The sequence below is a fragment of the Saccopteryx leptura genome, chromosome 1 (genome assembly GCF_036850995.1).
Source record: "Saccopteryx leptura isolate mSacLep1 chromosome 1, mSacLep1_pri_phased_curated, whole genome shotgun sequence".
NCBI classification, from domain to species: Eukaryota; Metazoa; Chordata; class Mammalia; order Chiroptera; family Emballonuridae; genus Saccopteryx; species Saccopteryx leptura.
The window spans coordinates 75410360-75433528 of NC_089503.1; the positions used below are offsets into that span (position 1 = coordinate 75410360).

General features: G+C 40.1%; 1 protein-coding gene and 1 pseudogene across 1 annotated transcript; both read left to right on the forward strand.

Moving 5' to 3' along the window:
- Positions 1–3482: 3482 nt before the first annotated feature.
- Positions 3483–5317, forward strand: LOC136388071 (acyl-coenzyme A diphosphatase NUDT19-like; annotated as a pseudogene).
- Positions 5318–16164: 10847 nt separating this feature from the next.
- Positions 16165–17397, forward strand: UBTFL1 (upstream binding transcription factor like 1). Its single transcript, XM_066360102.1, has one exon. The coding sequence runs from the start codon at positions 16165–16167 to the stop codon at positions 17395–17397; it is 1233 nt and encodes a 410-aa protein (XP_066216199.1).
- Positions 17398–23169: the final 5772 nt, after the last annotated feature.

The window sequence follows — 23169 nt, forward strand, 5'->3', positions numbered from 1 at the left end:
ATTCCACATTTGAATCAAGTACTCCTAAAAATTTGAGTGGGATCTATACCAAGTTTAAATTACAGGATATCTGACAACTATTTTCTCAGTCCATAAAATACCAAGGAACAACTAAGGAATACATAAAATAAGAGAACTAAAATTAATCATCTTTTCAATTTTAACACACATACCAAGACAGAATGCCAAAACAAAAATGGAATCATTTCACTATGTAAGCAGATAGCATTAGTTCATAGAAACAACCTCAGTTTGTTGATATGTTAAAACTCACTGATACTTGCTCTAGAAGTATTATTACAAAGAAGTCAGCTCAGGGATCAAGCCTTTCTAGAGTGGTGGTGGGAGCTTTTAGAAGTCTCTCCAGCCAGCCAGGTAAGGTTCAAACACACTCTGTTCTGAAGAATGACTTTGGCTTCTTGTACTGAATTTCTGAAGACTACGCCCATTTCCCCCAAGTGATTGCATTTCAGAGGTTTTCAGGAGGTATTAATAATGGATGATTAGTTCTCCTCAAAGGAGAATAGATTAATTCAGTGGTCAGCAAACCCCAGCTCACGAGCCACATGCGGCTCTTTGGCCCCTTAAGTGTGTCTCTTCCACAAAATACCACGTGTGGGTGCTACTTCGATAAGGAATGTACCTACCTATATAGTTTAAGTTTAAAAACTTTGGCTCTCAAAAGATATTTCAATCGTTGTACTGTTGATATTTGGCTCTGTTGACTAAAGAGTTTGCCAACCTCTGGAGATCAATTTAACACCTTTTCTGCCTGACCAGGTGGTGGCACAATGGGTAGAGCATCGGACTGGGATGCAGAGGACCCAGGTTTGAAACCCTGAGGTCACTGACTTGAGCGCAGGGTCGCTGGCTTGAGCATGGGATCATAGGCATGACCTCATGGTCGCTGGCTTGAGGCCATATGTTGCTGGCTTGAACCCAAAGGTCACTGGCTTGAGCAAGGGTCACTCGCTCTGCTGTGTCAAGGCACATATGAGAAAACAATGAACGACTAAGGAGACAAGGGAGCTGCAACGAAAAATTGATGCTTCTCATCTCTCTCCCTTTCTGTCTGTCCCTCTCTCTGTCTCTGTCACACACAGACACAGACACACACAAAATTTTACCTTTTCTAATCTCCCTAGAGACATTCCTCTACCAAGGTAATATAATCAAGAGTGAGCAATTTTACAACAAACCAACCATCACATGCTGCCTTTATGTCTAAATTTCTGGACATTAAGAACTCATATTTTTAACTTACAAGGTGATAAAGCATTATTTCATTAGTTAGTGATTTTAGCAAATGTCCAAAAACTTGGAAATATTTTACCTGTGTTTATTTTGGAAATATATTAACTATGTCCTGTTACGTAGAAAATGGTTTATTTTATTTCTTGGTATATTTTTATATTTTAAATAAAACTTTAATGTAAGAACACCTTGGCCACTACTCTTGAATGAAGATTTCTCCTGTCCCTCAAACTTCAGAGTAAGCCACCAAAGCCTACACAACAGCAGGACAGGAGATTCTCTGCCTGGTGTTCCTCAGTCCAGCTCCGGGACAATAATAGAGAAAAGATGATATGCCCCGCTCAGGACCCCCAGATCAAGGTAGAGGAGGAAATGTACTCAGTTCAAGTTTATATCTTCTATGTCTCAGTCCACTGCTTATAGGGTGGTGGGAGTTCCTTGAGAAAACATGCTTCCTAGTTACAATTGGCTCCAGATATCCTTTAGGCCAGCGGTTCTCAACCTGTGCGGGGTCGCGACCCACAGGTTGAGAACCGCTGCTTTAGGCAGTTGTGGAAAACTGAACTGCAGGTTCTGAAAGGACAGCTCAGAACTCTGCAGAGGATCCTTAGGACACTGCCTTGTCTGTGCATAGGCCCTTCTGCCTGGTTGCAGTCTAAATTGTGTGAGAGACGAGCAAGGCTCTGAGGGGCGGGGAGAACTGCCAGGAGGGGAGAAGGAAGGAGGGAGCCCCGGTTTCTAGAGTGCCTCATTTTGTGTACATGGCAAGTTGGATGACTGCCCTGTGAGGTCACCACTCTCCTCTCTGACTTCTCTGAGATCTGGAGTTTTCCTGGGCTGAGCCATTCAGAGATAGGGCAGAAGGTGGGTTTTGGTTCTTGGGATGGAAGGCAGGGGTTCAGCAGGATGAGTGCCTATGAGAAGGAGATCCAGCTGTGCAGGTGCCTAGTCACAGGGGCAGAGTGTGGATAGGGTGAATTGTCACCTTTTAGAAGCTGCAAATCCCCCAAATTCCTTCACCCACCAACATCAGTGCATGGAGCAAGTCCAATGGAGAAGGGGTGGGTTAAGGGGATGCTGGAGGAAAGGGAGGAAGAGAGTAGTAGTTGTTGGGATGAGGTTGTAGTTTCCCTATCAAGGTCACTGGACAGAACAGTCTCCCCTCTTAACATCAGAAATAAGCAATGGGCCCTGGCCAGTTGGCTCAGTGGTAGAGCGTCGGTCTGGCTGCGGAAGTCCCTAGTTCGATTCCCGGCCAGGGCACACAGGAGAGGCGCCCATTTGCTTCTCCACCCCTCCCCCTCTCCTGCCTCTCTGTCTCTCTCTTCCCCTCCCGCAGCCAAGGCTCCATTGGAGCAAAAGATGGCCCAGGCACTGGGGATGGCTCCTTGGCCTCTGCCCCAGGTGCTAGAGTGGCTCTGGTCGCGACAGAGCGATGCCCCGGAGGGGCAGAGCATCGCCCCCTGGTGGGCGTGCCGGGTGGATCCCGGTCGGGCACATGCGGGAGTCTGTCTGACTGCCTCCCCATTTCCAGCTTCAGAAAAATACAAAAAAAAAAAAAAAAAAAGAAAAAGAAAAAGAAAGAAAGAAATAAGCAATGGATGGTAAGAGTTGCCTGTGTCCTGGGACCAAGGCAGTAGAGCACCTCTCTGGTCTTCAGAAGCACCTGACCCAATCCATAGGCGAAGTCCCGCAGTTCCCTGCCTCCGGGAGCCTCCAGCCTGAACCAGCGCTGCTGGGCTTCTCCGCCCCTTTTTGCTTTCCCCCAGTGAACCAGGCCAGCACCAGAAACAACGCCTGCCAGTTCCAAATGTCAACCCAGCCTTCATGTCACTGTGAAGGTGTACAATATTTGTCAAAACAGGAAGATAAAAATCTTACTGACTTTTTGTAAGATATAGTTAGATATTATAAATATTTGGCATGTGGTACGTGACCCTCAATTTGTACTCTTGCCCTGACCCCTCACAAATATTAGACTCTGGCTATAAACTTGCTACTTTGTCCTGCCATGGCCTTGACCTAACAAATATTTTTAATATCTTGTTAAAGGTGAACAAACTAACCAACCAGGTGCTCCTTGTACACGTCGTTAGGAGAAGCTTTCCCTTGGCACCCACCTCTGCCAGCCCCGTGCCTGCTACCAAGCCAGCTTCTTTGAAAATCACTGTGGTCGCCCATTACTACTTAGTTTATAACTCTCTGGGACAAAATGGAAACCCACAGCAATGGAGAAAATGACAAAGAAAGAATATATTTTGCTGGCCGAGGCTCCAGATCCGAGCCACGCTCTCCCGCCGCCAGAGGGCCTGGACAACTGGCGTGAATGTATCCACCAAGAACCGCACCACTTCCTGCGCCTCTGTGCGCACTTCGACTGCACCCCCGACATCTGGGCACTGCACAGCGGGAGCGGCTGGGTCACGCTGTTCTTGAGCAGCAGCAGCCATCGTTTCAACAAGGCCTTCTTCCTGTGCTGCCTGCGTGAGCCGCCGCCTATCTTCCCAGAATTTGTGTAGGTGATGGGCTACCAGTGGTTATCTCCGTCAGAGGCAACTGCAAGTTTCACATCAAAAGAAATTAGGTTGATGCCTCCACAGTTCTATGAAATAAGAAGGCTCAAAAACTTTGCCTTTCTCTCTGACTTGCACAAATTTTGTTTGGATCATGCATTAGAAGAGGTGGAAAGATTAACGCCAATCATATTACGAACAGCTGATGGGAATATCCACCTTTTACCAGGAGATGACCCGTACATAGAAGATTCAAAGCTTTTAGACAATCCTTGGTCCACGGAAAAAAAGACTGAAGAAATCATGAGTGAAAGCAAGAAGTCACACCGAATAGTGTGGCACAATCACCATCTTTACAGTATCTATGTGACTGTTCAAAGTATAAACATATTTATCCTAAGAATTATATAGTAAGAGCCATTTGTAGTATATTGCTTATTTATAAGCTGGCCTACTTAAGTTGTCCTAATGAATAAAGGCGGTTAACAAGAAAAAAAAGAATATATTTTAAGTGAATAATTCATATCTGGATGCTGCCAAAACTTGAGATTTAAACCTGGATGCATCCCATCAGCTGTGGACAGGCTGAGATTTTGTAAGAAAAGGAAATTATTACCTGGTCTCCAGACCTTTCACAATACATTTCTAATATATCTCAAGTGGATGATGTTAATAAGTTTCTACAGTCTTGACTTTTTAAAATAATCTTTAATTCCAAAAGCACAATTACTCTCTCTGGAGGGTCCACAATAGCTCAAAACACAGCCGAAAGCCTTTTTTTCTCCTGGTTCTTATCCAATTTTTCTAGCGTCAACTTTTCCTCAGTGAAATACAAAAATATTATTCATTAAGAAAATATAAATTATTCCTAAAATATTCATAATTATTTCTACTACTAATGTGATTAAAGTGATTTTATTTTTTGTTTTTCTGTATTTCACAGAATGGTAGTGATGGATGTGTAATTAGAAGCCCATTTGGCAAAATGTGTTTGTGTCTGATTTGTTTGAAGGAAGGGGCGTGGCTAGCTCTCACAGAGTTCAAGGCCCTGCCAGCTAAATCAGGTCCCGTGATAAGGCCATCACCCCCCCCCCGCCCCACCCCTGTCCCCCGGAAACCCTGCAGGGGGACCTGAGACATGGCTCTGGGGCTCTCAGGGAGGAGGGAAAGGTGCAGATTTAAATTTCACCTTTTCTCTGAACTTTTTGCTGGAAACTACTGCTGCCACCCAGCTGAGCATAAGGTGGGCTGTCTGACAACAATGTTCTTGTGAGACCTGAACTGATGTCTTTTCCAATGAGTCTGGGAACTTGAGAGCTGAAACCAGGCTCTGGGGAAAGCCCCGGGACACTGTGTGTGGGGGTGAGGGAAGAGAAGGGTCAGCAGTATGGGAACACTCTAACCTACAAATCTCAGTTTTGTCATCTGCAGTTTGTGCTTCTCAACAGGACACTGGAGCCCATGTCTGGGAAGCTGTTGCTCAGGGAGTGGCCGTGGTGGTGCGGACCCTGCAGGAGCGGGCCAGGCAGAGGCCTCCCTCCCTCCTGTGAGATGGGGGACAGGTGCCCCTCTGCAGCCTCCATTAGGCTCCCCTCCCAGCTGACGGCCTTTCTTAGAACATTTCCTTTATTCAAAGACTAATATCAAAGAAGTTATTCAATATGATTCTAAGCTCTATGAACAAAGAAGTTCTTTTGTTTCTTTGTTTTCAATTTTAATACCTAATTAAATGATGCTGTGCTGGGATAGAATAGGAGCCTCTAGATCTTCTAGATTTTCATTATATTCCCTATTCCACACACACAGTTTTCTTGGAGCCTTTACCAGAGCATGGTGACAATGGAGAGGTTCTGGGAAGCCCACCCCCATGACTGGCTGCTAGACCCCCCCAAGGAAGTCCAGTGGCTCTACCAGGTTGATAGAAAGACACAGGAGAGCAGCATCTGGCCTGCATTTGTCCCATCTTATTTAAGGGGGAAGGTACAGAATGAATCCATAGACAGAAGGCAAAGGGACAGAACTCTGCAGAGCCAGGCTGGGGCAACAGGAGTGTCCATCCTAATCGGTTCATCCTAGCCATGGCAATCCCTAGGATAGCATAGCCAGGACAGGGACACAGACAGGACAGACACACAGCTAACAGAAATTTCAGGGCAATACCAGTACTGCTAAAAGTTAGCCATGGATATAAATTTGATGCAATGATCAGACAGGCACCCATTAACTCATGATATGTGTGAGAATAAGAAGGGGACTTCTAGAACAATTTACCTTTTAAAAATAAAATTTTAAAAAAATTGAAAAATTACAAATATTTTTTACAAAATTTTAAATAACAAAAATAACATGCACAAATAAATCTAATCTGAGAAAGACACTCTCAAGAGAATGAGAAGACAAGCCACAGACTCGGAGAAAATATTTGCAAAAGACATATCTAATAAAGGATGTTATGTAAAATAGACAAAGAACCCTTAAAACTCAACAATAATTAAGCAAACAACCCTAGTTTAGAAAAATGAGCAAAAAATCTGAAAAGAAAAAAAATATATATTATGCTAATTGAAAAAGGTCAGCAGATAAAGCTAAGAACTATATGATTTCACTCATATGTGTGATATAAAACTGAAACTCACAGACACAGAAGGCATTATGGTGGCTACCAGAGAACTGCGAGGGGGTTATTAAAGAGTAAAGGGAGTCAAATATATGATGACGGAAGATGATTTGGCTTTGGGTGGTGGGCACACCTGCAACGTACAGATTATGTATCATAGAAATGGACACTTGAAACCTATATTACCCTATTGACCAATATCACTTTAATAAATCTAATAAAAATATATATACTATATATACAAGGTTGGGCAAAAGTAGGTTTACAGCTTGCCGGGGTCCAGCCCCGGGGGGAATCCAGGGGTCCCACAGGAAGAGACGACGTTGGCACGAATCGAGTGAGAGAGCCGAATTCTTTTTTTCTCTCTTTAGCATTTACTGCCAGGCATCTCCCCCAATGGCTGGTCTAGCTTTATTTTTATACACACACACTAAGTTACGATTACATGGTATTCAGAATACATTGATTAATTATTGTTTCTGTTTCACTATGGTTACATATTTCTAGGTAACAGTTAATTCATTTCTATAAGCTATAAATCAGGTGGTAAGTCATTCAAAGTACAGTTATACAATAACTTGAACAGCAATAACAATATTGGTACAAACTTCTAAAAGGTCAGTACTGATTAATAACTCTACCTTACCTAAGATCCTATTGTCTAGTCAAATTTTATTTATCTACTATATTCATATACTAGTTAAGTTTTAACTTTATTTTTCTCAGAGTGTTCCACCACCTGCAGGTGGGGTATGCAAGAGGAAAGGAAAGTTTCTTTACCACATGAAAAGGCTAGGGAAGTAAAGTAATGAATTAAGTGAAGGCTGAAAGGTGCTTCTGTGTATAGTTACTATTTCCTACCTATTCATAAGTCACAATCTATTTTTTCTAACATGATTAATAAGAAGGAATTCTCCTACAAACTTAACCCTTCTCAAGGGATATCATAGCCAGCCTCTTATGTCTATGAGCCCAGGCAAAGGGGCTTACAGGCTTTTCTGTGGAACTCACACCCTCTGTCTCATTTCCAAAGAAATTACTATGAATCTACAGGGAAAGCACGGTACTACAATATTATCCCTGTGCCATAAATGATAGCACACACTCAGAAAAGGGGGGATATAAGGCCAAATTAATTCAAAAGGTCAAAGGGGGAAGTATCGTTGTGCCTTTTCTCTGTGGTGACTTTGTCAACCAGCAGCCATTGGTCTTCTCTGCTGTGACTTTGTCAACCAGCAGCCATTGGTCTTCTCTGCTGTGACTTTGTCAATTAGCAGTTTTTGATCTTCTCCTGCTGTGACCTTGTCAGCCAGCAGTCGCTGATTGGCTTCCGACAACAGCTGTTTTGCATGGAAAATAATACAATAATTAATAAATAAAAATACACTAATACTTGTACTTGGAAAATTATAAAACATTGATAAAAGAAATCAGGGAAGATACAAACAAGTGGAAGCATATACCGTGCTTATGGTTAGAAAGAATAAACATCATTAAAATGTCTATATACCCAAAGCAATTTATAAATTCAATGCAATACTGATTAAAATACCAATGATTTATTTCAAAGATATAGAACACATATTCCAAAAATTTATACGGAACCAAAAGAGAACACGAAAAGCCTCAGCAATCTTGAAAAGGAAGAATAAAGTGGGAGGTATCACTTTTCCGGATATCAAGTTATACTACAAGGCCATTGTACTCAAAACAGCCTGGTACTGGCATAAGAACAGGCATATAGATCAATGGAACAGAACTGAGAACCCAGAAATAAATCCACACTTGTATGGACAACTGATATTTGACAAAGGAGGTAAGAGCATACATTGGAGTAAAGACAGCCTCTTCAACAAATGGTGTTGGGAAAATTGGACAGCTACCTGCAAAAAAATGAAACTAGACCACCAACTTACACCATTCACAAAAATAAATTCAAAATGAATAAAAGACTTAAATGTAAGCCATAAAACCATAAGCATCTTAGAAGAAAACATAGGCAGTTAGCTCTCAGACATCTCTCGCAGCAATATATTTGCCGATTTATCACAACGGGCAAGTGAAATAAAAGACAGGATAAACAAATGGGATTATATCAAACTAAAAAGCTTTTGTGCAGCCAAAGACAATAAGAACAGAATAAAAAGACAAACTACACAATGGGAGAACATATTTGACAGTACATCTGATAAGGGGTTAATAACCAAAATTTATAAAGAACTTGTAAATCTCAACACCAGGAAGACAATCCAATCAAAAAATGGGCGAAAGAAATGATAGACACTTCTCCAAAGAGGACATACAGATGGCCAACAGGCATATGAAAAAATGCTCAACATCACTAATCATTAGAGAAATGCAAGTTAAAACCACAATGAGATACCACCTCACACCAGTCAGAATGGCGCTCATCAACAAAACAACACAGAATAAGTGCTGGCGAGAATGTGGAGAAAAGGGAACCCTCCTGCACTGCTGGTGGGAATGCAGACTGGTGCAGCCACTGTGGAGAACAGTATAGAGATTCCTCAAGAAATTAAAAATTGAACTGCCTTTTGACCCAGCTATACCACTGTTAGGAATATACCCCAAGAACACCGTAGCACTGTTTGAAAAGAAGAAATGCACCCCCATGTTTATGGCAGCATTGTTCACAATAGCAAAGATCTGGAAACAGCCCAAGTGTCCATCAGAGAACGAGTGGATTAAAAAGCAGTGGTACATAAATATATACTATGGAATACCACTCAGCCATAAGAAGTGATGACATCGAATCATTTACAACAACATGGATGGACCTTGATAACATTATACTGAGCGAAATAAGTAAATCAGAAAAATCTAAGAACTATATGATTCCATACATAGGTGGGACATAAAAATGAGACTCAGAGACATGGACAAGAGTGTGGGGGTAACAGGGTGGGGGGAGGAGAGAGAGAGGGTGGGGGCCGGGGAGGGGCACAAAGAAAACCAGTTAGAAGGTGACAGAAGACAATTTGACTTTGGGTGAGGGGTATGCAACATAATCAAATGTCAAAATAATCTGGAGATGTTTTCTCAGAACATATGTACCCTGATTTATCAATGTCACTGCATTAAAATTAATTTTAAAAAATGCACTAATAAACTGTGTTTTGCATACTCATAACTATAAACCTACTTTTGCCCCACTCTATATATAGTTGCCAAATAAGCATATGAAAGCTGTTTATCATATGTCATTAGAGCAGTGGTTCTCAACCTTTCTAATGCCGTGACCCCATGTTGCGATACAGTTCCTCATGTTGCGGTGACCCCAAACTAAAAAATAATTTTGGTGGCTACTTCATAACTGTAATTTTGCTACAGTTATGATTCAGAATGTAAATACCTGATATGCATTATGTATTTTTCGATGGCTTTAGGCGACCCGGCTGGAGTCGCAACCCACAGGTTGAGAACCGCTGCATTAGAGAATTACAAATTTAATAATGAGATATCATTACTTACCTGTTAGAATGGCAAAAATTTTAAACTAACAACAAATGTTGGTGAGAATGTAAAGGAAAAGAAACTCAGGCATTCTGGTGGGAATCTGAAATGGTACGGCCAGTTTGTAAGACATTTTGGCTGTTTCTTACAAAACTAAACATAATTCAATCATGAATTTTACCATATGATCCAGCTATCGAGCTCATTAGTATTTCTAAAAAAAAAAAGTAAAAAAAAAAACCCAACAACTATGTATACACATAAACCTGCACACAGATGTATATAGCAGCTTTATTCACAACTGCCAAAACTTGGAAGTGACCAAGATGTTTTTCAGTCAGTAAATGGATAATTCAGCTGTGGTTCATCAGCCAGGGGTCCCCAAACTTTTTACACAGGGGGCCAGTTCACTGTCCCTCAGACTGTTGGAGGGCCGCCACATACAGTGCTCCTCTCACTGACCACCAATGAAAGAAGTGCCCCTTCAGGAAGTGCAGCAGGGTGCCGGATAAATGGCCTCAGGGGGCCGCATGTGGCCCATGGGCAGTAGTTTGGGGATGCCCTAATTAGACAATTCAGTGGTTTAAAAAAAAAAAAACCAATCAGGCCATGAAAAGACAAATAGAAATCCTAAAGGCATATTATTAAGCTTAAGAAAAAAGCCATTCTGTAAAGATGACATACTGTATGATAGACACTTCATGACATTCTGAAAATGTCAAAACTACAGAGACATTAAAAATGTCAGTGACTGTGTGAATTTAGGAGGGAGGGAGAAATAAGGTATAGCATAGAGGGTTCTTAGGACAGTGAAAATATTCTGAATGATGGGTACATGTCCTAAAATATTTGTCCAAACCCTTAAAATGTCTAATGTCAAGAGTGAACTTGATGGACTCTGGTTGTAATGATGTATCAATGTAGGTTCATTGAGTGTAATGAATCCATCAGTCTCCTGCAGATGTTAATAGTGGGGAGAATGTTGATATGAGCAAAGGAAATATATAGAAACTCTCTGTAACTTGGGCTTAATATGTTACACACCTCAAATTGCTCTAAAAACCAAAGTCTACTTAAAAGAAATAAAGAGGTCAAACTGCTACACATTGTGAATTTATTAGACTAATATTTTGTCATATGCCTCTAAAAATAAATAATCTTTACAATTTACATTCACAGTAGGATAGTTAACTATGACAGACCAGATTAAACTGTTTTATATAATCCATTTATAAAAGATGTGATTGAACTCTGTTAATGGAATGATAAAAACATGAGTTTAAGTCTAATCCTATTATTCTGTGTTTCAGAAGAGGATTGACTGAAAGTATTTTTCCATAGCATCCGAATAGAGAATCACAACAGAAAAAAAAATAGGTAGATAAGTAGTACCCCATAATCCTCAACTTATTTTTGAGTTGTGGTTTCACAGGTGATAATTTCTGGTGAATGGTGAGAAGAAAAAAGCCAGATATCAGTGATGTGTTCCCTAATGTTTGCTAAAGGAGTAAGATATAGATCCTTTTATTAGAGCCAAAGATCTTATTATTACAAGTACATTCATTTATATTTCTGTCCTTTCTACTCACCTATAGGTCTCAGACTACAGATAGTAATGCATTTAGTCATTTCTTAATATCAGTGGCTATTTTCTTATTATTTTTAGAGGCAGGAGTCTCTCAACGTTGCTGCCTATGACTGCGTGCCAAGTGTAGCAAGTGAAATAAGGTGGAGAAAATTAAGAGTTGGCTACTCCCAATCTAGGTCACTATCTTTATTGGTTTCTGAGGGCTGTGGTAACAAATTGCCACACACTACGTAGCTTTAAGGGATAGAAATTTATTCTTGCATAGTTCTGCAGGCTAAAAGTCTGATATCAAAGTATGGCAGAGTTATACTCCCTCCAAAGGCTCTAGGGGAGGATCCTCCCTTGCCTCTTCCACTTGGTGGCTCCTGGCATTCCTTGCCTATGGCTCCAATCTAGACTTCTGTCTCTACAAGGCCTTCTTCCTTATGTCTCACTGTCTCAACTCTCTTATTGCCATTCTCTTCATAAGGTCAAAAGTCACTGGATTTAGGGCCAACCCTAAATCCAGGTTGATTTGAACTTCAGGTGTTCAACTTACTTTAAACTACAAAGACCTAATTTCCAAGTAAGTTCACATTCATCACAGGTAGGGAATGTTAGGACTTGGTGGTAACTTTGGTGGTGGTGGTGGGGGGGGGGCGACAACTTAATTCACTACATCCTCCAATAAAATGAAAAAAAAAAAAAAAAAGACTGTCCTAATATTCCAAGGATAGTTTTTCCTGAAAAGAAAAAGTTTCCCCCTCTATGTTATGTACAGTATTCTCCTCTTTCCTATGGGAAATATATTCCAAGCCCTCCAGGGGATGTCTGAAATTTCAGATAGTACCAAACCCTATAAATACTATATTGTTGTTTTTTCCTCCTATACAAAGAAAGCTGTGATAAAGTTTAAACTACTTTTGCACTTTGGGGCCATTATTAAGTAAAATGAGTGTTACTTGAACATAAAAACTTGAGTACCATGACAATAAACCTGGTAACCAAGACGGCTATTAAGTGACTAGCAAGCAGATAGAATATACACCATGGATGCTCTGGACCATGAGAGGATTAATGTCCCAGGAAGGACAGAGAATAACAGTGTTAGATTTTATCAGAATGACACCTCATTTAAGACTTAGGAATTGTTTATTGTAACGCAGGAGGTCCAGACCTGGAAAATCAGTGTGATAGTGTTGCAAGTTCCAAAGAAACCACAAGGAGGACCAGATGAAACGAATGTAGCCTTTAATACTTACATACGGGGCAGCAGCGATGGGGGCCAGTCAGTGAAATCTCACACCCAGTTGAGGAGGGCTGTGATTTTTATACCTAAACCCTGGGCAATGGCTCAAGCAATACTCTTTGTCTATGGCAAGCAAGCAGGCTAGCAGACCAGAAAGAGTTAGGGGGTAAGCGTATGCACCATTCTGTGCTGTTTCTCCTTGATAATATCTGGTGACTAAGTTCCATTCTTCTTAATAAATCCTTAGTTACAGTTCTACGACCCTCTATCTCTTGTCCCACAGTCAGAATCTGTGACCAGGACACTGGGGACTGGGGAAGGAGAAGGGCCACGTCCAGCATTGAACCTACATTTATTAATGAAATTTTCCATTTAGTATTTTTCAACCATGGTTGACTTCAAGTAACTGAAACTGAGAAAAACAAAGCAATTGAGGAGGAGAAGACTACTGTGTGTAGATTATGTGTAGCTGGGGGAGAAATCATTAAAGTAAGGTTTCCTGTATGCTAGGTGTCGTCCAGTAAGTTCTTTAGAAGTCTTTTCTACAACTAGAATTACTGGGTCAGAGGCAGGCATATTTTTAGATATGGTAATGTGTATTTGCAAACTATCCTCCGCTAACCTCAAACAAATATATCAATGATATATGATAGTACCCATTTTATACTTTCAACAATATTAGATAATATTGTTTTTTAATATTGGCCAGTTTCACAGTCTAATAATGATAGTTTATGTGTTTTAGAGCAGTGGTCCCCAACCTTTTTTGGGCCATGGACTGGTTTAATGTAAGAAAATATTTTCATGGACCGGCCTGTAGGGCGGGATGGATAAATGTATCACATGACCAAGACAAGCGTCAACAGTGAGTCTTGACGAATGTAACAGAGGGAATCTGGTCATTTTTTAAAAGTAAAACATCATTCAGACTTAAATATAAATAAAACAGAAATAATGTAAGTTATTTATTTTTTCTCTGCAGACCGGTACCAAATGGCCCACGGACCGGTACTGGCCCGGGGGTTGGGAACCACTGTTTTAGAGGATAGTTTGCATATGTGCCTTTTTTTTATTGTAAATGGAAGGTCATAATTTTAATAAAAAAATATGTTAAAATATTCATATTTAAGAATTATAAGCATAAGTATACAATATTGATTTAGTTAAGTATTTTTAAGGTAATTAAATCACATCCAAAGAATATTTATAACCATAAATATCCACAAAACTATCTGAGTTATTTTAAAGGTATGTATCCAGCAGTATATTTTTATAAAAATAGCTTTTTTGAATCAGTTCTTTCTCATTACCAAAAATATTAATCAATGTAAAAAAATAGATAAAACAATATATTAGTTAAATTAAAAAGAGATAATTTTAAAAACTCACACCAAAAAGTTATTACCATAGATAAACATAAGAAGTTTAGACCTCCAGAAATTTCCCTGTACAAATTTTAGCTGTGTCTATGTATATGAATCAGTTGAACAATCCAAAATTAACTTGTGTCTACATACTACATTATAATCTAACCATTGAAGCGTATTATTAATTTAGATTGTCTTGATAATATAACATTATTGGATATATTCTGATAATAAGTTACTTGTTGGAAACTTACTTAGTAATAAAATTTTAAAATAGAGGTGGAAAATGGATTTTAAAAAAATGTATGTGACCTGATGACATTGTAAAAAACAAAGTTATCATTTCAGTCATGATATCCTGATAGCCAGTTTGAGTTTCATCATATTGCTTTCACCAAATCACCTGCATATTTTTTACATTTCCTTGCTCTCTAAACACAGAACTAAATATAGTTATTTACATTTGATCGCAAACGCCATCTTAACCTCTAAACACCGAGGAGAAATTGAGCAGGACGAAAACTATTTAAATAGCTATTCTGAAGATGAGAGAATTTCAGATTCTAAGCAAGGAAAGATTGAAATTAGCACTCAAGGGAAAGGCCTAAATTCAAATATTATGTTAAAATAAGGTCAAATGGAGCAGAAATGGGAGTAGAATGTGGGACACAGAAACTCAGACAAAATTTGCCATGTGGATGTTGTTTAAAACGCAATGCCTAAATAAATAAATAAATATCAATGCCAAGATGAGCCAGCAAAAGGGGGTGGGGTTAAATAAGTTATTTCTGGAGATTCCAAAGGGAATTAATCTAGTCAAGGATGTGAAGGACGGACACCCTTCCATTGGTCCTCCCCCTTCCCGAAACCTCACCAGGGTGGAGCTTCAGGGATCCTTATATAAGGGGCCTCTCTAAAGACAGACTTCATTCTGCTTGGAGGGCTTTGAGTTGGCTGGACTGCAGAAAACTCAGGGTACAGTTGCCTTTTGCTACTGAGAGCCCAGAGACCATAGAACCCCTGACCTGATTGGGAGGGTGTTCCTACAATCACCGATGAGACCAATTACACAATCATCAGGTGAGCACAACATTTAGGTAGATAAGTTTTTATTTCTTTTCTTCAAAAAAAAAAAGAAAAATTTAATTTTCCTGTCAGCAGGCTGAAGATTTTCCTAAGAAAATGTAATTTGGCTAATTAATAAAAATTATGTGATTACTTGTATGAAATTTTAATGGTATTGTTTGACATTTATAAATTAATATAATTATTTTATTTTAGGTTCCTTGTGTATACAAATTGTGATATCTAGAGGGAAAGGTCTAGATTTTGTGTAGTTTTATATTTGGCATGAGACGCAAAACTTAATTGGAAAACCCTGTTGTAGAACAGTAAAAGTAACAGAGCCTTAAATATGAAGAAAAATTTACAAAATAAAAAATATAAATATTCCATAATTCTCATTTGATCTTTGACATTTGAAGGGGACAACAATGTGATTCATTAGAAGTAATTTATTCCCCTGCATTCCAGATAATCTATAAATTAGTCATTTACTCCAGGTTCAAGATTCACTTATTAAAAAAGACCCCAGTGTAATGCATGTCTTCTTAGCTTGTTTCATTTCATTTCTAGATTGTACCTTTTGTCATGGGCACGTGAGCTGTATTTAAAAGGTGCCCATGCTCAAGGCACTGGAGAGCATTTTCAATATTTTCAGCATTTTTATTCCTTTTTTTCTGCTCTTCTCCCGGGGCTTTTTTCTTACATCAAGCCTTGAGTAATCGTTGCTCTATTTAAGTCAGGCCCTGGTGAGATTTGGCAAAAGGCAGGATAGAATGAAAGATGATATGATGATTTTGAAGAGTGAAAATGTAGCATATGAAAAGTAAACATAAATCTCACTTCAGAGGTAGGCAATTTTTAATTTATCTTATTAAGGCAATTTAATTCCATGTGGGACATATCCCAAGTAGGTTGTGATTTTCTCGTTCATTTCTCCTCAGAAATACAGAATCAACCACACTGCAAAACTTCCAAAACAGTTCACTTGCTAAGTCTTAAGAGTAAAGACATGGCAGTTTCTGTTGTGGTGTCTGCATAACTGGGACCTTGTAAGTGAAATGGCTTTGACTAATGGCCAAGCCCAATGGCACAAAGAAGATATTGTGATATTACTGAACCTCATGGAGAACAACCTTCCATCCAATGATAGCCACACCTTCAAAACAACCCAGTCATATATGGACTGGGAAAAAGTAGCGTTTAAAGATTATTCTGGAGAAATGTGCAAACTCAAATGGTTAGAGATCTCTAAAAAGATAAGAAAGGTTCGCACTTTGACAGAATTAGTCCGGGAAGCTAAAGAACGTGTTAGAAATCCCTACAAAAGCAAAAATCGCAAGAAACATCCGGACTTTCCTAAGAAGCCCCTCACCGCTTACCTCCGCTTTTTCAACGAGAATCGGCTCCTGTACTCGCAAATGCACCCCAAACTCAGTAACCAGAAGCTGACCAAGGTCCTGTCGGAGAAATACAAGGCTCCCCCGGAGCAGATGAAGCTGAAGTACAGTAGAGATTTCCAGAAGGAAAAACAGGTATTTGAGGAGAAATTGGTTCAGTTTAGGAAGGACCACCCTGACCTAGTCCAGAACTCCAGGAACTCTGTTGTTCCCAAAAGGAGCCCAGCCAAAACCCAAAAGAAGTTTCAGGAAAATGTGGATGTGAAGTCTCCTCCAGGAAACTCTTTTTCTGAGAAGATAGAATTCCCTGGAGAGCCCCAGAAGCCCCCAATGAACGAGTACCACAAGTTCCACCAGGATTTGTGGCAGAGTAGGGAGCTGCAAGGCCTGCCCCCGAGGGAGCGCATGGTGGAGATTGGCAGACGCTGGCAGCACGTCCCGCGGAGCCAGAAGGAGTGCTATAGGAAGCAAGCCGAGGAGCTGCAGAAACAGTACAAGGTGGACCTGGATCACTGGCTCAAGGGTCTGTCTCCTGAAGACTACGCGGCTTACAGAGAGAGAACCTACACTAAGCGTAAGAACATGAACATGAATGGAGGCCCAGACCCCAAGATCATCAGGACAGATGTGCCGTCTCCATCAGCAAGGCCTCTGCAAAAGGGGCTTGCACAGGTGCAGGGGCTACAGGCTCCAGAGACAGAATCATCGGAGCCTATTGGGGGCCATTTTCATTCTTCACTGGAATCAGAAGAAAATAAGGAAGATGGGAGAAAGGCCGAAGGAAGTACTTCCTCAGACTGGAGCAGCGGAGATGAGGATGAAGAATGTGAGTCTAAGACCAGCGAGTCCAGTTCATCTTCATCAGGGGACGCTTCTGACTCAGATTCCAACTGAGCTTTGTTCATCCCCTAAATGGTGGGACAGAGAACTTCCCATCCATGGCATCTACACTGCAATCTGGGGCACTGCTTCTTCAAGTGGTGTCTGCATTTATTTTTGGCAGAAGCCTAAATTTCTTGTTGCTCCAGATACAAGTGAATCTAATATTTAGCATTTGAGATTGTTGGATGGATAGATAGACAGACAGACATACAAAGGTACATGGATAGATACATAGATAAATAGATACTTAGAAAGCTACATAGATAAATACACTATATTTTTATTTCATTATTTGTTTTACTGATATGCTTGAAACCTGTTTCAGGCTATTGCCCTTTCATTAGATTCCCCCCCATATATTCTGGCTATTTCCATATTGTGTTTTCATGAATATAAGCCTCACAGTAGTAATTGTAGCATTTTTATATGAAAATCAGTAAGATTTGAGTGTTTAGATAACTAGATAGCTAAGTGAATTATTATTATACGTCTAGCTAAATAATCAGTTTTAGAAAATAATAGCAACATTGACATTTTTATAATTAATTTTTTCTCTTTCTAAATATATTGGTTGAAATATCCAGAACAGTGTTGACTAATAATAATGCTATGTATCGATACTTGTCTTGCTTCTGACTTATGTTTAAAGGATTTGCAACTATTGAAATTATGCTGATTAATATACATTTAAAATAATTTATACCCTATTCAAAAATGCCTATTTACTTATATTGTTGTTTTACTTATATAATGTATATTATTATTTACCAGATCATTTCTATCATCTACCATGAAATTTTCCCTAGGTATATTAGTATCAGAATTGGGTGATTGTGTTACCTAATATAAAAATCATCATACTATAGAACAAAACTCATTTTTTTTACTCCATATTGAAAAGATGGCTAGAGTTTAAGCAAATTTTCCAGCCTTTCTTATGCTGGAAATATAATGTTTACACAAAGCTTCTGAAGAATATATATTATATTTGATAATTCTTTTTCATAGTCTAGATTTGAATTGATTTTAATAAAAACAAACCCTGAGTGGGGGCAGCAAGGCAAGGGAAACGGACACACTAATTATTACAATAAAGCTGAAGGATCCCCTCTCCTTTCCCTAGAAAACTAAAAGAACATATATTTAGGATAGTATTGTTTCTTATTAATGCGGACGCAAAGAAAAAGTCAGAGACAGATGAAAAAAAGCAGAGGACTGAAACTCGTAAGGCAGAATCAGCCTTGAACATCGTTCACTCTGCGTATTTATTGGTTAACATACAGTGGGGGTGTACCAGTCTGACCATGTTATTTTTCTTTTCTAAACACCAACTGTAATCTTTAAATCATGCACTTCTCCATTTCTCCCAGAACACTAGGTGAAGGACAGGACAAACGCTTCAGGTAGTCCTAATCACAAACAAGCCATCTGTATCTTGTGGCGTGCCTCCAAGATTCCTGTGTGTCTTGTTATTTTTCAGACTCCCTCAGCTTCTCACGCCCTCCAATAACTCCTGCTCCGAGTTTATGTCAGTGCACAATTAAAATTCCTTCAGGATAGAAGAACCAGGCAGGAAAAATCTCAGAACTGTTCCAGACACCTAGATAGATGAGCACTTATTCTCTTCCACTTTGCATAAAGTGGACCAAGTGAATGGCAAATAACACGAATCACCCACATGCCTCCATGTGCCTGGTGTTGGGAAGAACTGAGGAAGGGTGGTATCCCTCATGCCAGTGGTGCCTGAACTGAGTCCCAAGGAGCCAGCAAGTTCAAAAGGGAAAATGAGATTGCAGAGTGATTTGGTTCATACGTTTACCACACTCGCTGACTGGCTCTCATTCATCAGGCATTCCTTGTCTTCGAGTCCCATAAACTCCTGGTTTCCTGCTCGGCCTCTCAGGCTCCTCTGCTGCTTTCCCTGTCCTGGGGGAAATAGACATTTTTCTACACATTTTCTGGCACGACCTCATTGTGCCCCATGTTTTTATCTACTATTCTTATATCAAGGAGTCCCAGACTGATAGCTAAGTTTATATATACTCACAGAAATTCGTATCACAAGGTAATGATCTCATCGACATGGCCAGTACGATTTTCCCCTGGAACAGCATTCTCAAAGTGATAAACCCATAATTGGTCCCAAATCAAAAAACTGCTCCTTCCTTGAGCATACTCTTGGCATTCATCCCACCAGTCACCAATTGCCCAAATAATTATCATTGTTCAGTGAGAGATGGACCCTGCTCGTCTCCACCAGCACAGTGAGGGTGACTACTCTCCACACACAGACATAAAAGGAATGTGAGGCCCAGGAGGGCTTTCACGGGGCCTGCCAAGCTCTCATAGGATTTTTCTAAATTATTTTGGCTAGTTAAATTTTCTTCAGGCTTTGCTAATTACTAACCATAGAGTGAGTTATACAGATAGAAGAATAAAGAAAAAGTATAATTCTATAGTTAATTATAAATATATTGACAATTAAAAGAAAGAAGGAAAATGTTTTCAATTGACCTAATTTTTAAGAGCAGGTTAGGTTCACAGCAAAACGGAATGGAAGGCACAGAGATTTCCTATGTACCCCCTGCCCCCACACCTGCATTGTCAATATCCCCCACCAGCATGGCATGTGTGTCACAAATGATAAACCCACACCGATGTCTTATCACCTAAAGTCCACAGTTTTCACTAATAGTGTAGGAAAGTATTGTAATTTTTTTCAATGTTACTTAGATTTTTATTCCAACATACCAAGTTGATCCCTTCATATTATTTTTGTTTTTCTTAAATATATTGGGGTGACACTGGTAAACAAAATGATTTCAGGTGCACAATTCCACAACACATCATCTGTACAGTGTATTATGTGTTCACCACCCTGCAGGAAAATATTTTTAACATATAAAGGCTTCAAATGTTGTATCTTAGCTATATATGTAGTGCAGATCCTTAAATGTATTTTTCTCCCTTTATTAAAATAAATATTTATTTACCTTTTTATCTTTTTTATTTTTTTAAGTGAGAGGAGGGGAGATAGTGAGACAGACTCCCACATAAGCCCCCACCAAGATCCACCTAGCAATCCCTTCTTGGGCTGATGCTCAAATCAACTGAGCTACTTTTAGTGCCTGAGGCTGACACACTGGGACCAACTGAGCTATCCTCAGCACCTGGGGCCAATGCTTAAACCAAGCCACTGGCTGAGGGGAGGGAACAGGGAGAGAAGGGGAGAGAGAGGGGAAGATAAGCAGATGGTTGCTTATCTTGTGTGTCCTGACCGCCCTGACCAGAATTGAACCCAGGATGTTCATATGCTGGCTGATGCTCTATCCACTGAGAAACCAGTCAGGGCCCAAACAAATATTTATTAAAGCCTATTTTGAGATATCATTAAAAAAAAACACTGAGAAGTAACGCATGGGACATTTAGTATTCAAAAACTGACTAATACTGTTATTGACTATAGAGTCCTGTCTTTGCAATTTCAGTAGTGTGTTAACTGTAAATACATGCATTTATTCTCTTAAAGTTCATGGAGATTTACTAATTTCCTATGACTTCTAGATAGCTGACATGTTATATGTATTTGGAAAATTCTTTAGCTGATTGTGTCACTTGTTTTTCTCTTTGACATTAAATTTGCAAAATTAGGTAGAAGACATGATCTTTTTACTTCAAATCAGCAGATCACAGAAGTCATTTTTGCCATTAAATGGTAGTAATAGTAAGGTTTATAACTCTGAGATACACAGAGTCAATCCACAAATACTAACAAATATCCATATCACACACCTCTAATGCATATAAATACAGTTCTTCCACTTTCCTCTATAAACACAGAAACCATTCACTCGATCAGGACATGCATACTTCCCCAAATGTATAAGTCTAATAGCCCTTGCTGAAAAATATAAACATATAGCTCCAGGAAAATTCCTCTAAATGGCCGTTACCCTTAATTACACACACAAACTCAGTACATACACAACTTTTCATAAGCCCCAAATATACCCACAATTACCCAGTACACTACAAACATGAAAATATATCATCTTATACCCTATGTCCCAAATTCACATGTAATGCCACACTACCTGCATATATGTTACCTCATACTCCCAAATTCTCACACGAAATTAACTCTTCCATTTCACAGAATACACAGTCACACAAATGCAACATCAAATTATACAAACTCAATGTGACACCAGCATATACAATACCCACAAGTTTTGTAAAATAGTCACATACCTGCCCCACACACTGAAACGTGCACAGATGTAGGGTTGGTGCTGGACAGAGCCCATCTCCTTCCCCACCAGCCTTGGTCACAGATTTATCCTGTGGGCCATGAGAAAAAGGGTAGTCAAACTGAAACTAAGGTTTTACTAAGAACAATAGAACCGATCACCAGGTATATATCAAGGAGGGACAATACAGAACTGCACATACCTTTTTTTCTTCCCCCTGCCTACCTCCTTGCTCACATGTAGACAAAAAGTTTCACTTAAGTAACTTCCCAGGCCTTAGCTATTTAAGTCCTCTAAACCAGTGGTCCCCAACCACCGGGCCGCGGACCGGTACCAGTCCGTGGGCCATTTGATACTGGTCCACAGAGAAAGAATAAATAACTTACATTATTTCCGTTTTATTTATATTTAAGTCTGAACGATGTTTTATTTTTAAAAAATGACCAGATTCCCTCTGTTACATCCGTCTAAGACTCACTCTTGACACTTGTCTTGGTCACGTAATACATTTATCCATCTCACCCTAAAGGCCGGTCCGTGAAAATATTTTCTGACATTAAACTGGTTCGTGGCCCCAAAAATGTTGGGGACCACTGCTCTAAACCATGACTCCACCCTGTGAGGCACAAGCTTCCATGGACAGGCTGCCATGGTTGCTGCCCCTGTGTGTAAGGAATCAAGGCTATGTCCGCTTCATTTGATCTTCCTTCTGTTTTATTTGCGGTCTGCAACAATATCAGATCCATTTTCTGGGTCTGGACCCCTTGAGTTACAATAGACAGCTCCTGAAAATCACAAAAAGAAATATACATAATCACACAACATGCACTGAATACACAATGATCCTTTTACATTCCCCAAATACAAAGCAAAAAGGTCATACACCCAAGGTAATGAACACAAGCACTTTTCGTATGCAGATAATCCTTCCAAATCAGCCATTACAGAATCCCCCAAGTACATAGGGGAAAAGAACAGGTAAATGTGCCCCACCACAAAACACCAAATTATAAACACTAACCACTAACTCTTTGAGTATGCACACATTGCATCTCAACACACTCCACTTTTTGTGAAAGTGAACTCCTATGCACTTTCACAAAAACACAAGCATGACCTCTCCTTAATCACAAATATCCTATGCACTTTTGTGAAAGTGAACTCCTATGCACTTTCACAAAAACACAAGCATGACCTCTCCTTAATCACAAATATCCGCCCTGGCCGGTTGGCTCAGCGGTAGAGCGTCGGACTAGCGTGCGGAGGACCCGGGTTCGATTCCCGGCCAGGGCACACAGGAGAAGCGCCCATTTGCTTCTCCACCCCTCCGCCGCGCCTTCCTCTCTGTCTCTCTCTTCCCCTCCCGCAGCCAAGGCTCCATTGGAGCAAAGATGGCCCGGGCGCTGGGGATGGCTCTGTGGCCTCTGCCCCAGGCGCTAGAGTGGCTCTGGTCGCAACATGGCGACGCCCAGGAGGGTCGCAACATGGCGACACCCAGGATGGGCAGAGCATCGCCCCCTGGTGGGCAGAGCAC

What these genes read in the sequence shown, in the direction of transcription:
- UBTFL1 (XM_066360102.1), top strand. Translation starts at nt 16,165, where the DNA reads ATGGCTTTGACTAATGGCCAAGCCCAATGGCACAAAGAAGATATTGTG.